The sequence below is a fragment of the Lycorma delicatula genome, chromosome 10 (genome assembly GCF_047948215.1).
Source record: "Lycorma delicatula isolate Av1 chromosome 10, ASM4794821v1, whole genome shotgun sequence".
NCBI classification, from domain to species: Eukaryota; Metazoa; Arthropoda; class Insecta; order Hemiptera; family Fulgoridae; genus Lycorma; species Lycorma delicatula.
This window is the reverse complement of record NC_134464.1, coordinates 50,579,103-50,592,942: the sequence shown is the minus strand read 5'-3', so window position 1 is coordinate 50,592,942 and position 13,840 is coordinate 50,579,103. Positions and strand designations below refer to the sequence as shown.

The 13,840-nt window shown below is 30.2% G+C and overlaps 3 protein-coding genes across 3 annotated transcripts in view; all 3 read right to left on the bottom strand.

Moving 5' to 3' along the window:
* LOC142330863 (uncharacterized) overlaps positions 1-13,840 on the bottom strand; it is a 478,952-nt gene that overhangs the window by 172,792 nt on the left and 292,320 nt on the right. The gene's annotated exons all lie outside the window — the stretch shown is intronic.
* On the bottom strand, positions 168-1,295 carry LOC142330856 (serine protease 1-like). The gene is made up of 3 exons (XM_075376321.1): positions 1,286-1,295; positions 845-1,051; positions 168-760 (listed from the first exon to the last, which is right to left on the bottom strand). Exons 1-3 carry the CDS (start codon positions 1,293-1,295, stop codon positions 168-170), a joined length of 810 nt encoding a protein of 269 aa, XP_075232436.1.
* Positions 1,994-13,840, bottom strand: part of LOC142330854 (transmembrane protease serine 9-like) — a 37,065-nt gene continuing 25,218 nt past the window's right edge. Inside the window, exons 5-6 of the mRNA XM_075376320.1 lie at positions 3,711-4,256; positions 1,994-2,772 (exon numbers count right to left, since the gene is read on the bottom strand). Of these exons, the coding sequence (XP_075232435.1) occupies positions 1,994-2,772; positions 3,711-4,256 (1,325 nt within the window). The remainder of the gene's footprint in view (positions 2,773-3,710; positions 4,257-13,840) is intronic.

The following is a 13,840-nucleotide window of genomic DNA, read 5'->3' as shown; positions in this document are numbered from 1 at the left end:
TAAGTAAACCTTTTTTCTTTTAATACGACTTCATAAGAAAAATAAATCATTTCTGTTACTTAATGCCTACGAAATTAAGTGAAAAACAATCTGTAAATAAATTGTCGGCTACACAAAAAATACAAACAATTTTAAAATTCTATTAACATTTGAAATATACGAGGTATTTACATAGTGCAATGTTTTATGATAAAAATCAAACTAAAATAACGGTATAATGTAAAATATAAATACGATTTTCCATTTTCAGCAATCGTATTTTCAATCCAATCATAAAAATAAGATACATTTGCATACACGGTAGGTACCATACCACATTTCTGGAAACCGTAAGATACAACACCATATATTACACCACTGCATACAAGCGGACTTCCAGAATCTCCGATACAAGCACCTTCTTCACCTAAAAAAACTCCCGCACAGAACATCGAATAAGGATTAAAAGATTTAAAGAACTTGCCACAAAACTGCGAACTACGTACTGTCTGCATTACAGTTCTAAGATCAGGCGAATATATCTCAGCGTTTTCATCTATTGCTCCGAAGCCCATTACAGAACAATTACTATGCTTTTCGATCGGTTTTGAAGAATATAAAACAGGTCGTATGTTAGGCCTTCTAGTGAAGTCTATAGCCCTTTTAACAAACAATACAGCAATATCATTATTAGTTATATTGTCATTATAATCAGGATGTATTATACATTTCGCTACAGCAATCTTATAAGGATTTGCGTCATCTAAATTTATTATACCTGCTGCAATATAATATTTCCTACTACTGAAATCTTTTTTAAAACAACAATGTGCTGCAGTCAAAATAACATATTCGCTTAGTATACCACCTCCACATAAATGGACTAAACCTGTAAAAGTACGTACTTTTTTATTCCGTTGTACAGAAACGAAATAAGGAAATTCGCCATATTTAGCAATCTCACCTCCTACAATTTTAAGGCTTTTACCAACATCATTATTAAACAACTCACCAATAACATTACGTATTAAACCAAAGAAAATATACAAAAATAATAAAAAAATAAAGGTTACTGATAAAAAATTAAGAAACATTGTAAAATACAACAATTTTGTAACAAAATTATATTGTAAAAATCAAACTTAAACCACCACATCTAAATTTGAAAGAAAAAATAATAAAAATTTGTAACATATGTTTTTATTTATATGATTACATCTATCTGATTAAACGTACCATATTTCTTTTACTTTTGAAAAATCTAAAGTGGACACATATGACTTTGCTTACACTCCTATGAAATTACATATACACATTTTTTGCTGTTACTTCATTTAAACTATTAAATTTGAACGTGAGATACGATCCTACAATAATTTAATTTAGTGAACAGTTAAATAGCTGCATCGTGGTGGAAACCACATGCATCAAATTTTTTTGTGGAGTTCGTATCAGCACTTTATTAAGTTTATATATTAATCACGTTGTTCAAATAAAAATGAGAACGTGTCAGACTTTTATAATTAAACACTGAAGAATCAAATCTTATGCATTTAAAACTTGATAAAAAATAAACAGTCTGGTAAAAAAATAAATAAATCAACGAAAAAATTTACGAAAGGACTCTAGCACATTAACGTACATAACCATACAATATCATAAGATACATTTCATTTCTCGCACACTCATTTTTTTTAAGTAAGCCTTTTTTCTTTTAGTACGACTTCATAAGAAAAATAAATCATTTCTGTTACATAATGCCAACGAATTTAACTGAAAATCACATTAACGTACATAAACATACAATATCATAAGATACGTTTCATTTCTCGCACACTAATTTCTTTTAAGTAAACCTTTTTTCTTTTAATACGACTTCATAAGAAAAATAAATCATTTCTGTTACTTAATGCCTACGAAATTAAGTGAAAAACAATCTGTAAATAAATTGTCGGCTACACAAAAAATACAAACAATTTTAAAATTCTATTAACATTTGAAATATACGAGGTATTTACATAGTGCAATGTTTTATGATAAAAATCAAACTAAAATAACGGTATAATGTAAAATATAAATACGATTTTCCATTTTCAGCAATCGTATTTTCAATCCAATCATAAAAATAAGATACATTTGCATACACGGTAGGTACCATACCACATTTCTGGAAACCGTAAGATACAACACCATATATTACACCACTGCATACAAGCGGACTTCCAGAATCTCCGATACAAGCACCTTCTTCACCTAAAAAAACTCCCGCACAGAACATCGAATAAGGATTAAAAGATTTAAAGAACTTGCCACAAAACTGCGAACTACGTACTGTCTGCATTACAGTTCTAAGATCAGGCGAATATATCTCAGCGTTTTCATCTATTGCTCCGAAGCCCATTACAGAACAATTACTATGCTTTTCGATCGGTTTTGAAGAATATAAAACAGGTCGTATGTTAGGCCTTCTAGTGAAGTCTATAGCCCTTTTAACAAACAATACAGCAATATCATTATTAGTTATATTGTCATTATAATCAGGATGTATTATACATTTCGCTACAGCAATCTTATAAGGATTTGCGTCATCTAAATTTATTATACCTGCTGCAATATAATATTTCCTACTACTGAAATCTTTTTTAAAACAACAATGTGCTGCAGTCAAAATAACATATTCGCTTAGTATACCACCTCCACATAAATGGACTAAACCTGTAAAAGTACGTACTTTTTTATTCCGTTGTACAGAAACGAAATAAGGAAATTCGCCATATTTAGCAATCTCACCTCCTACAATTTTAAGGCTTTTACCACCATCATTATTAAACAACTCACCAATAACATTACGTATTAAACCAAAGAAAATATACAAAAATAATAAAAAAATAAAGGTTACTGATAAAAAATTAAAAAACATTGTAAAATACAACAATTTTGTAACAAAATTATATTGTAAAAATCAAACTTAAACCACCACATCTAAATTTGAAAGAAAAAATAATAAAAATTTGTAACATATGTTTTTATTTATATGATTACATCTATCTGATTAAACGTACCATATTTCTTTTACTTTTGAAAAATCTAAAGTGGACACATATGACTTTGCTTACACTCCTATGAAATTACATATACACATTTTTTGCTGTTACTTCATTTAAACTATTAAATTTGAACGTGAGATACGATCCTACAATAATTTAATTTAGTGAACAGTTAAATAGCTGCATCGTGGTGGAAACCACATGCATCAAATTTTTTTGTGGAGTTCGTATCAGCACTTTATTAAGTTTATATATTAATCACGTTGTTCAAATAAAAATGAGAACGTGTCAGACTTTTATAATTAAACACTGAAGAATCAAATCTTATGCATTTAAAACTTGATAAAAAATAAACAGTCTGGTAAAAAAATAAATAAATCAACGAAAAAATTTACGAAAGGACTCTAGCACATTAACGTACATAACCATACAATATCATAAGATACGTTTCATTTCTCGCACACTCATTTTTTTTAAGTAAGCCTTTTTTCTTTTAATACGACTTCATAAGAAAAATAAATCATTTCTGTTACATAATGCCTACTAATTTAAGTGAAAAACAATCTGTAAATAAATTGTCGGCTTCACAAAAAATACAACCATTTTAAAATTCTATTAACATTTGAAATATACGAGGTATTTACGTAGTGCAATGTTTTATGATAAAAATCAAAATAAAATAACGGTATAATGTAAAATATAAATGCGATTTTCCGCTTCTAATAGCAATCATATTGTCAATCCAATCATAAAAATAAGAGACATTTGCATATACGGTAGGTCCCATACCACATTTCTGGAAACCGTAAGATACAACACCATATATTACACCACTGCATACAAGCGGACTTCCAGAATCTCCGATACAAATGTCTTCACCTAAAACAATTCCCGCACAGAACATCGAATTAGAATTAAAAAATTGGAATAACTTGTGGCAATCGTACGAACTATGTATTGTCTGTCTTAATGTTCTGAGATTTTTTGGATGTATCAAACCGGATTTATCCATTGCTCCGAATCCCATTACAGAACATTTCCGATTAGTTTCAATCGGTTTTGAAGAATATGAAATAGGTCGTATATTAGGCCTGCTAGCGAAGTCTATAGAACTTTCCAAAAGCCATACACCAATATCATTATCATTTACATCGTCATTATAATCAGGATGTATTATACATTTTATTAAAACAATCACATAAGGCTTTTTGACATCTAAATTTATTATACCTGCTGCAATATAATATTTCTTACTACCGAAATTTTTTTTAAAACAACAATGTCCTGCAGAAAATAACATATTCGCTTAGTATTAGCACCTCCACAAAAATAGACTAAAGCTGTAAAAGTACGTTTTTTTTAGGTTTTTCTTGTACGGTTTTTCTTGTACAGAGACGAAATAAGGAAATTCACCGTATTTAGCAAAATCACCTCCTATAATTTTAGGTTTTTTACTAATTTCATTATTTAACCTCTCACCAATAACATTACGTATGAAGCCAAAAAATATATAACAAAATAATAAAAAAATAAACGTTACTGATAAAAAATTAAAAAACATTGTTAATAAAAACAATTTTGAAACAAAATTATATTGAAAAATTAAATAATATTAACATTTAACCACCACACCTAAATTTGAAAGAAACAAAAGAGGTAATAAAAGTTGTAACATATGTTTTTGTGTATATGATTGCATTTACGTGATGAAACTTACTATTTCTTTTACTTTTGATAAATTTGAAGTGGACACCACATTTGGCTTGCTTGTACCTCTTAAATTAAATATACACATTTTTTTCTGCTACAGCCAATAAGTTTAAATGAAAACTTATTTCATTAGAACGTGAGATACGATACTCCAGTTATTTAATTTAGTGAAAAGCTACACAACTGCATTGTGGTGGAAACCACATTGCATCACATATTTTTGTGGAGTTCATATCAGCATTTTACTAAAATTATATATTAATTTTGTTTCACGTTGTTCAAATAATTACGTTGTGTAAATGAGAACGTGTTAGACCCTTAATTATGCTCACATCCGTTCAAATCCGACTTCATATACATATTTTTTTTAAAATCTTGTTTTTAAATATTGATTTATTAATAATTATTAACCTCTGTAAACATTTTTTTCATTAATAACTTCCGATTTTTTTCATATGTTTTTTCAATCGGAGGTTAATAATTATTAATAAATCAATGTATGTTTAAATTAAAAAAAAGGGGATGAAGTCGGATTCGAACCGATGTGCCTTCCCCTTGTAAGATCCAAATATTACTTTAATTAAACCAATATTATTTATTTGGCTATAACTCTGGAACCAATGAACATAAACACCACTTATAATAATATCGTTGAAAAGCTTTCAATGAAGGCTAATTAATGCAGTTAAAAAGAGTATTTCTTACAAGGAAGTAATAAACAAAAATATAACATACTTTGATAATATGTAAATTGGTGAATTAATTGTTTGGTTACATGTTAGTCCGTAATTGTGAAATCATAAAGTAATAATTTAAAAATGAATTAATAAGTTTTTTATATTTTTAACCCTTTCTTTTTCCTCTTCAGCCTCCAGTAATTATCTTTCAGATAATACTTCAGAGGATGAATGAGAATGATACGTATAACTGTAAATGAAGTGTAGTCTTATACAGTCTTAGTTCGACCACTCCTGACATGGTTGATTAATTGAATCCCAACTACCAAAGAGCACGATCTACACGATATCCACGATCAAGTGATAGATCCGTGTAAAAATAACTGATTGAACGCTGGAACACTCGCCTACCAAATCAGCTGACTTGGGAAGCCGCGTTCACCATTAGATCAAGCCGATGGGTTATATTTTTTTAACCATAACTATCTTTTGATTAACCTCCGGGTCTGCAGTTAAGAATTTTTTTCCGCATTGGATGAGATGAATGCTTTGTAGCGTACGTGAAAAATGCTATGCCTGACCGGGATTCGAACCCAGGACTTCCGGGTGAAAGGCTGAGACGCTATCACTCGCACTACAGAGAGGACAGCGCTATCTGTAACTATACTATCTTAAAAAAATAATAAACCTTGAATACAACCAGCAGAACAAAATTATATAATTAAACATCTTTTTAAAAAACGTATTTCAAAACACGTTTAAACGTCACTTTCTATCCGCAATGAATCTTTACTTCGGAATATTTTATAAGATTAAATTTGATTTGTCGTTGTAGAGTTATAATTTTTAATTGAAAAAGTGATCGTTTTATTTTTAGTCCTAATTTTTTAAGTTATACTTCTTTTGCCGCGTTAGGAAAAACCAAACAGAGTGTATTTTCAGCAAGTTACTTAAGTTTCGCGCGCCGATGTAACACACCACAAAGATTTGCGCAGCCCTAAAGATAATTTGCAGGAATAAAGATTTGCCCACGTGGATCAATTTCTATGCACATGCGTGTAATGTCTAAATCAGTCAGTCATTCAATTCAATTAAGTGATTAGCAACTGTTGTAAACATAACAGATATTGAGTCGTAATAAATATATTTTTATATACACTGATTTCTGAAGACTTATATTTTAAACTGTGAATATTTTTGTTCATATTCATGAAACGTTATATATATTGTAGCGTACATTTATTTTATTTATTTTTTTTGTTGTAAAAATTGTGTATCAAGATTTGACGTAACATTTATGTAAGAATTATTTTTTACGAGTAAAATTATAGTTTTTAATAACCCAGAAAATAGCACGCATATATAAATTCTTGAATTTCCATAAATAATTTTAAATTTACCAAAAAATAAATTCTTGATAAAATACACTATTATAAAACTATTTTTATCGTATTTTTCATGTAAGCCGCCGATAACCCTCGTGCTTATTTTGTCGTCATCCTCCGGAGAATTAATGGAACTAAACTAATCGAAATATATTCAATGAACTTTTGTTTTATATGATAATGAATACTTCAATACTTCTTAAACTCTATAAAAAACTGTAGAAAATAAAAATTTGTTTAATTTAAATGTTATTTATTCAAACCTTTATTCATAGTATTTAATGTCGTCGTATTTAATAGTATTTAATCGATCGTTTGGCTCGGTTCAGATTTGTTTTAATGCGTAAAAAATTATTTTTTTTATTAACGCCAAAGAAGCATATATATCTTACATGCATACATAATACACCGGAGTTATTAATTTCGTTTACATCAATAACAGGTACAGCTGAATTTTCAATCTTAAAATTAAAGTTTAGATGTTTATTCTAAGAACGGGTCCACTTAAGCTCCCTTTATTTTATGAGGATTAAATATTTAATCATTTGATTAATTATTTACTTTAATAAGCTGGACCAATTTGTGTAATCTTATTCAACATACATAAAAAAATAAATTTTTTACTTCCTCGTATGAGTACAAAGAAAAATTGCAATCGCAAAAAATTTCGGTTTTCAGATTCCAACAGAAATATACATTTTTACCAACAGTGAATCTATTTTGAGTTGTTTCGTCGTGACGTCTGTACGTACGTATTTACCTAGCATAACTCAAAAACTATTAGCCGTAGAATATTGAAATTATGGATTTAGGTCTGTTGTAACATCATGTTGTGCAGCTTCCATTTTGACTGCAATAGACTGAAATAAAAGTGTCCAAATAAGCCCTAAATCCAAAACATCTTAATTTAGGACTATCTTAACTGCATTAATAATCCCTTATTGAGAGCTTTTCAACAAAAGATCGTAAGCGGTAGTTATTTTTGTTGATTCCAGAGTTATAACCCAATAAAAGTTTAATTAATGAAATATTTGGATATTACAAGAGGATGCACATCAGTTCGAATTCGACTTCATTTCCTTTTACCTCCGATTGTAAAAACCTTTTTACAATAAATAATAATTCAATAATAACAAAAAAGAGAAATATGAAAAATGTATGTAATTTAATAGGCGTACAAGGAAGTTATGTGGTGTCCAAATCTGATTTTTTTTTTTAAAGGTTAAGGTGATCAGGGAAAAGCTGCAATATAATCGAATATAACAAAATTTCAAATTTTTTGTTCAACTAGTTGTCGACATATGGGATAAAACTGTTTAGAAATGATGTTTGGGTTTCAATTAACCAAACGTCTCAGAAATGGTCGACCTGAGACAGTACAATACTACACTTCACTTACACTCTCTCATACAAATTATCCTTATTCATCTTCTGTAGTAATACACGACGATGATTCGCGGAAGCTAAACAGAAAAACTTAGACCAGAATTCGAACCCGGGACCTCCTGATGAAAGGCTGTGATGCTACCCCTCGCGCTACGGTGGCCGACTATCAAAGTAACAATTTACAATGTAAACACAACGAATATTGAAAAAAAATTCATTAACCTCAATATATACTCATTACCCTCGCCGCTGCAGAAAAATGTAATTTTTTATTTTTATTTTAAAATCTTGGCAATCAAAAACTACAATAAGGGGGACACTTTTTTTATATTTACTATCAGAATGGTGAACACAACAACGTTTGCAAAAATTATTGACTTTTGAAATGCACCTTATCTTTTTTTAAATAATTATCAAATAAGTGTTTAAAATAAATGAAGTCAGTGATAAACAAAACTTCAAAACTAAAATATTAAATTAGATTTGAACAATATTAAATTTTACATTTTATTTTATAATAAATTTCAATAAAACCAGAAGATTACTCTTTCGATCCGATTTTACTTTATTATATAATGATGTGGAACATCATTATGATAGAGCGAAATCATTTAACATACAGTTAATGATAGAGCGAAATGGGCATAAAAAATTTCGAATATTATTTTGCGATTACAGTAAATTTTTTTACAGATAGTAAGCTTTTTAAGATAGATAGCTTAGACTAATTAAGACTTAAAAAAATGAATAGTCTCTATAGACGATTTGAAAATATTTAAAAATTCGTATTAATGCTAAAATCAAATTTTTATATTGTAATGACTATAACCTGATATCATTCGTATTTTTGAAATATTTTTGTGGGATAAATCACAAAAATTAGTCTGAAAACTAAAACCAAAATGGAAAGTGTATTCCCGCACTGCAGAGAATTTAAGTTACGTTCAGTAATAGTTTCTAATTACATTTCTTTTTCTTTATACTTTTATAAGATCGTAGTAAAAGAATAAATAAAAAATACTTTTCCATTGTAAGGAACATTAGCATAAAGTCAGTAGCAGTATTTTGACGTAGTTTTTCTACACTTTTCCTTGTTTTTATTTTTTTTTAATTTTTTTTTTCCTCCTCTATGAATCATGAGACCTTGCCGTTGGTGAGGGGGCTTGAGTGCTCAGGGATACAGAGTAGCTGGACCGAAGGTGCAACCATATCGGAGAGGTATCTGTTGAGAGCCAGACTAAGGAATGATTCCTGAAAGAGGGCAGCAGCTCTTTCAGTAGTTGTTAGGGGCGTGAGTCAGGACGACTTAAACGGCCGTATCAACATCACTCAGTCCTCTGAGTACTGCGCAGCTGAAAGCAATCGAAAACTACAGCTGCTTTTTTTCCAAGAAAATGTGGCTCTCTGCATTTTCACATAGAAATAATGGAGGCGCCTTCCTTGGTAAAATATTCCGGAGGTAAAATAGTCCCCCGTTCGGATCTCCGGGTGGGGACTACTAAGGAAGGGGTCACCAGAAAATTAAAAAATAACATTCTACGAGTCGGAGCGTGGAATGTTAGAAGCTTGAAAAAGGTTGGTAGGCTAGAAAATTTAAAAAGGGAAATGGGTAGGACAAATGTGGATATAGTAGGAATTAGTGAGGTTCGGTGGGAAGAGGAAGGCGACTTTTGGTCAGGTGATTTTAGAGTAATTAACTCAGCGTCAAATAATGGGCATGCAGGAGTAGGTTTCGTGATGAACAAGAAGATAGGGAGGAGAGTGGAGTATTTCAAAATGCATAGCGATAGAATCATTGTAATAAGGATAAAATCAAAACCTAAACCGACAACGATTGTTAACGTCTATATGCCTACAAGCGCCCATGATGATGATGAGGTAGAGTGTGTATACGAAGAGATTGATGAAGCAATTAAACACGTAAAAGGAGATGAAAATTTAATAATAGTTGGAGATTGGAATGCAAGCATTGGAAAAGGCAGGGAAGGAAGTGTAGTGGGTGAATACGGGCTGGGCAAAAGGAATGAAAGAGGGGACCGACTTATAGAATTTTGCACGAAGTATAATTTAGTAATTGCCAACACCCAATTTAAAAATCATAATAGAAGAATATACACTTGGAAAAAGCCAGGCGATACTGGAAGGTATCAGATAGATTATATCATGGTTAAGCAAAGATTTAGAAATCAACTCGTTGACTGAAAAACTTACCCTGGAGCAGACATTGATAGCGACCATAATTTGGTGATAATGAAATGTAGATTGGGGTTTAAAAACCTGAAGAAAAGGTGTCAGATGAATCGGTGGAATTTAGAGAAGCTTGAGGAAGAGGAGGTAAAGAAGATTTTTGAGGAGGACATCGCAAGAGGTCTGAGTAAAAAAGATAAGGTAGAAAATGTAGAAGAAGAATGGGAGAATGTTAAAAAGGAAATTCTTAAATCAGCAGAAGCAAACTTAGGCGGAATAAAGAGAACCGGTAGAAAACCTTGGGTTTCAGACGATATATTGCAGCTGATGGATGAACGTAGAAAATATAAGAATGCTAGTGATGAAGAAAGTAAAAGGAACTATCGGAAATTAAGAAATGCTATAAACAGGAAGTGCAAACTGGTGAAAGAAGAGTGGATTAAAGAAAAGTGTTCAGAAGTGGAAAGAGAAATGAACATTGGTAAAATAGACGGAGCATACAGGAAAGTTAAGGAAAATTTTGGGGTACATAAATTAAAATCTAATAATGTGTTAAACAAAGATGGTACACCAATATATAATACGAAAGGTAAAGTCGATAGATGGGTGGAATATATTGAAGAGTTATACGGAGGAAATGAATTAGAAAATGGTGTTATAGAGGAAGAAGAGGAACTTGAGGAGGATGAAATGGGAGAAACAATACTGAGATCTGAATTTAAGAGAGCATTAAAAGATTTAAATTGCAGAAAGGCTCCTGGAATAGACGGAATACCTGTAGAATTACTGCGCAGTGCAGGTGAGGAAGCGATTGATAGATTATACAAACTGGTGTGTAATATTTATGAAAATGGGGAATTTCCATCAGACTTCAAAAAAAGTGTTATAGTTATGATACCAAAGAAAGCAGGGGCAGATAAATGTGAAGAATACAGAACAATTAGTTTAACTAGTCATGCATCAAAAATCTTAACTAGAATTTTATACAGAAGAATTGAGAGGAGAGTGAAAGAAGTGTTAGGAGAAGACCAATTTGGTTTCAGGAAAAGTATAGGGACAAGGGAAGCAATTTTAGGCCTCAGATTAATAGTAGAAGGAAGATTAAAGAAAAACAAACCAACATACTTGGCGTTTATAGACCTAGAAAAGGCTTTCGATAACGTAGACTGGAATAAAATGTTCAGCATTTTTAAAAAATTAGGGTTCAAATACAGAGATAGAAGAACAATTGCTAACATGTACAGGAACCAAACAGCAACAATAACAATTGAAGAACATAAGAAAGAAGCCCTAATAAGAAAGGGAGTCCGACAAGGATGTTCCCTATCTCCGTTACTTTTTAATCTTTACATGGAACTAGCAGTTAATGATGTTAAAGAACAATTTCGATTCGGAGTAACAGTACAAGGTGAAAAGATAAAGACGCTACGATTTGCTGATGATATAGTAATTCTAGCCGAGAGTAAAAAGGATTTAGAAGAAACAATGAACGGCATAGATGAAGTCCTACGCAAGAACTATCGCATGAAAATAAACAAGAACAAAACAAAAGTAATGAAATGTAGTAGAAATAACAAAGATGGACCGCTGAATGTGAAAATAGGAGGAGAAAAGATTATGGAGGTAGAAGAATTTTGTTATTTGGGAAGTAAAATTACTAAAGATGGACGAAGCAGGAGCGATATAAAATGCCGAATAGCACAAGCTAAAGGAGCCTTCAGTAAAAAATATAATTTGTTTACATCAAAAATTAATTTAAATGTCAGGAAAAGATTTTTGAAAGTGTATGTTTGGAGTGTCGCTTTATATGGAAGTGAAACTTGGACAATCGGAGTATCTGAGAAGAAAAGATTAGAAGCTTTTGAAATGTGGTGCTATAGGAGAATGTTAAAAATCAGATGGGTGGATAAAGTGACAAATGAAGAGGTATTGCGGCAAATAGATGAAGAAAGAAGCATTTGGAAAAATATAGTTAAAAGAAGAGACAGACTTATAGGCCACATACTAAGGCATCCTGGAATAGTCGCTTTAATATTGGAAGGACAGGTAGAAGGGAAAAATTGTGTAGGCAGGCCACGTTTGGAGTATGTAAAACAAATTGTTGGGGATGTAGGATGTAGAGGGTATACTGAAATGAAACGACTAGCACTAGATAGGGAATCTTGGAGAGCTGCATCAAACCAGTCAAATGACTGAAGACAAAAAAAAAAAAAAAAAAAAAAAAAAAATAGTATAAAACAATAATCTATATAAAGGAAATACATTTAATACAAGTATTCCTCTTGTAGAAGTGTTGTATGTTAAAAATTTGAGGGATTCCACAAGACATATTTGAAAAAAAAAATCCTTTTTAATCATCCGAGTGTTTAGTTTTAATTTTATAAGTAGACAAAACCTGCTTTAGAAAATTCTTTTTTTTTCAATATCTTAAACACGTTTCCTCGATCTCAGTTATTACTTATTTTTTAATTTTTATTTTACAGTGCCTTTTTTTGGAAAGGAAAATCCTTCAAAAATCTTTAAAGTTGAATTTACTTGAAAATTTTGTAAATGTTATTGTCTTTAAAGGAAAAGATGAGTAATCTTTAAGAAAAATAACACAAGAAAATAAGAATCGATTTTCACGCTTCCAAGAAAAACTTTTAAATATCATCATTACTCAAAACTACACACAATTATGCTGCAATAATCTATCTGAATACTAAACAACTAAAAACACGTAAAATAAGAAAAAAAGGAATGGTAAGGAACAACCTAAGGTGGCTACTACTAAACGTAATACAAGGCTGATGATAATTTGGAAATTTGTATTTTTCCATACAAATAGTGTATTTTTACAAATACAAATGTATTTTTTAATATTTTTTATAAATTTTAAAATTAGTTTTCTTGTACTCAAAGAGAGTTTATGTAGTTAAATGAAAAAAGGGTATATATCTATTTATAATACCGTGAAAATGATAAAATTTGAAAAATTTTCTAATTGTATTTCTACTGGATGGATTAATTTTTCGTTAAAACATCATTCGCTTTGTTAAAACGCATTGCAAACACAGCTATACAAAATTAAAGATGATTTTTTTATAATTAAACACTGAACAATCAAAACTTATGCATTTAAATCTTGTTAAAAAATAAAAATTCTGGTAAAAAAATAAATTGATATACTTCAACAAAAAAAATTACTAGATACACTTTTATCGAAAAAATCAAACTATCAACGAAAAAATGTACGAAAGGACTCTAGTACATTAACGTACATAACCATACAATATCTCATTAAGATACGTTTCAATTATTGCACACTCATTTTTTTTAAGTAAACCTTTTTTCTTTTAATACGACTTCATAAGAAAAATTAATCATTTCTGTTACATAATGCCTACGAATATAAGTGAAAAACAATCTGTAAATAAATTGTCGGCTTCACAAAAAATACAAACCATTTTAAAATTCTATTAACATTTGA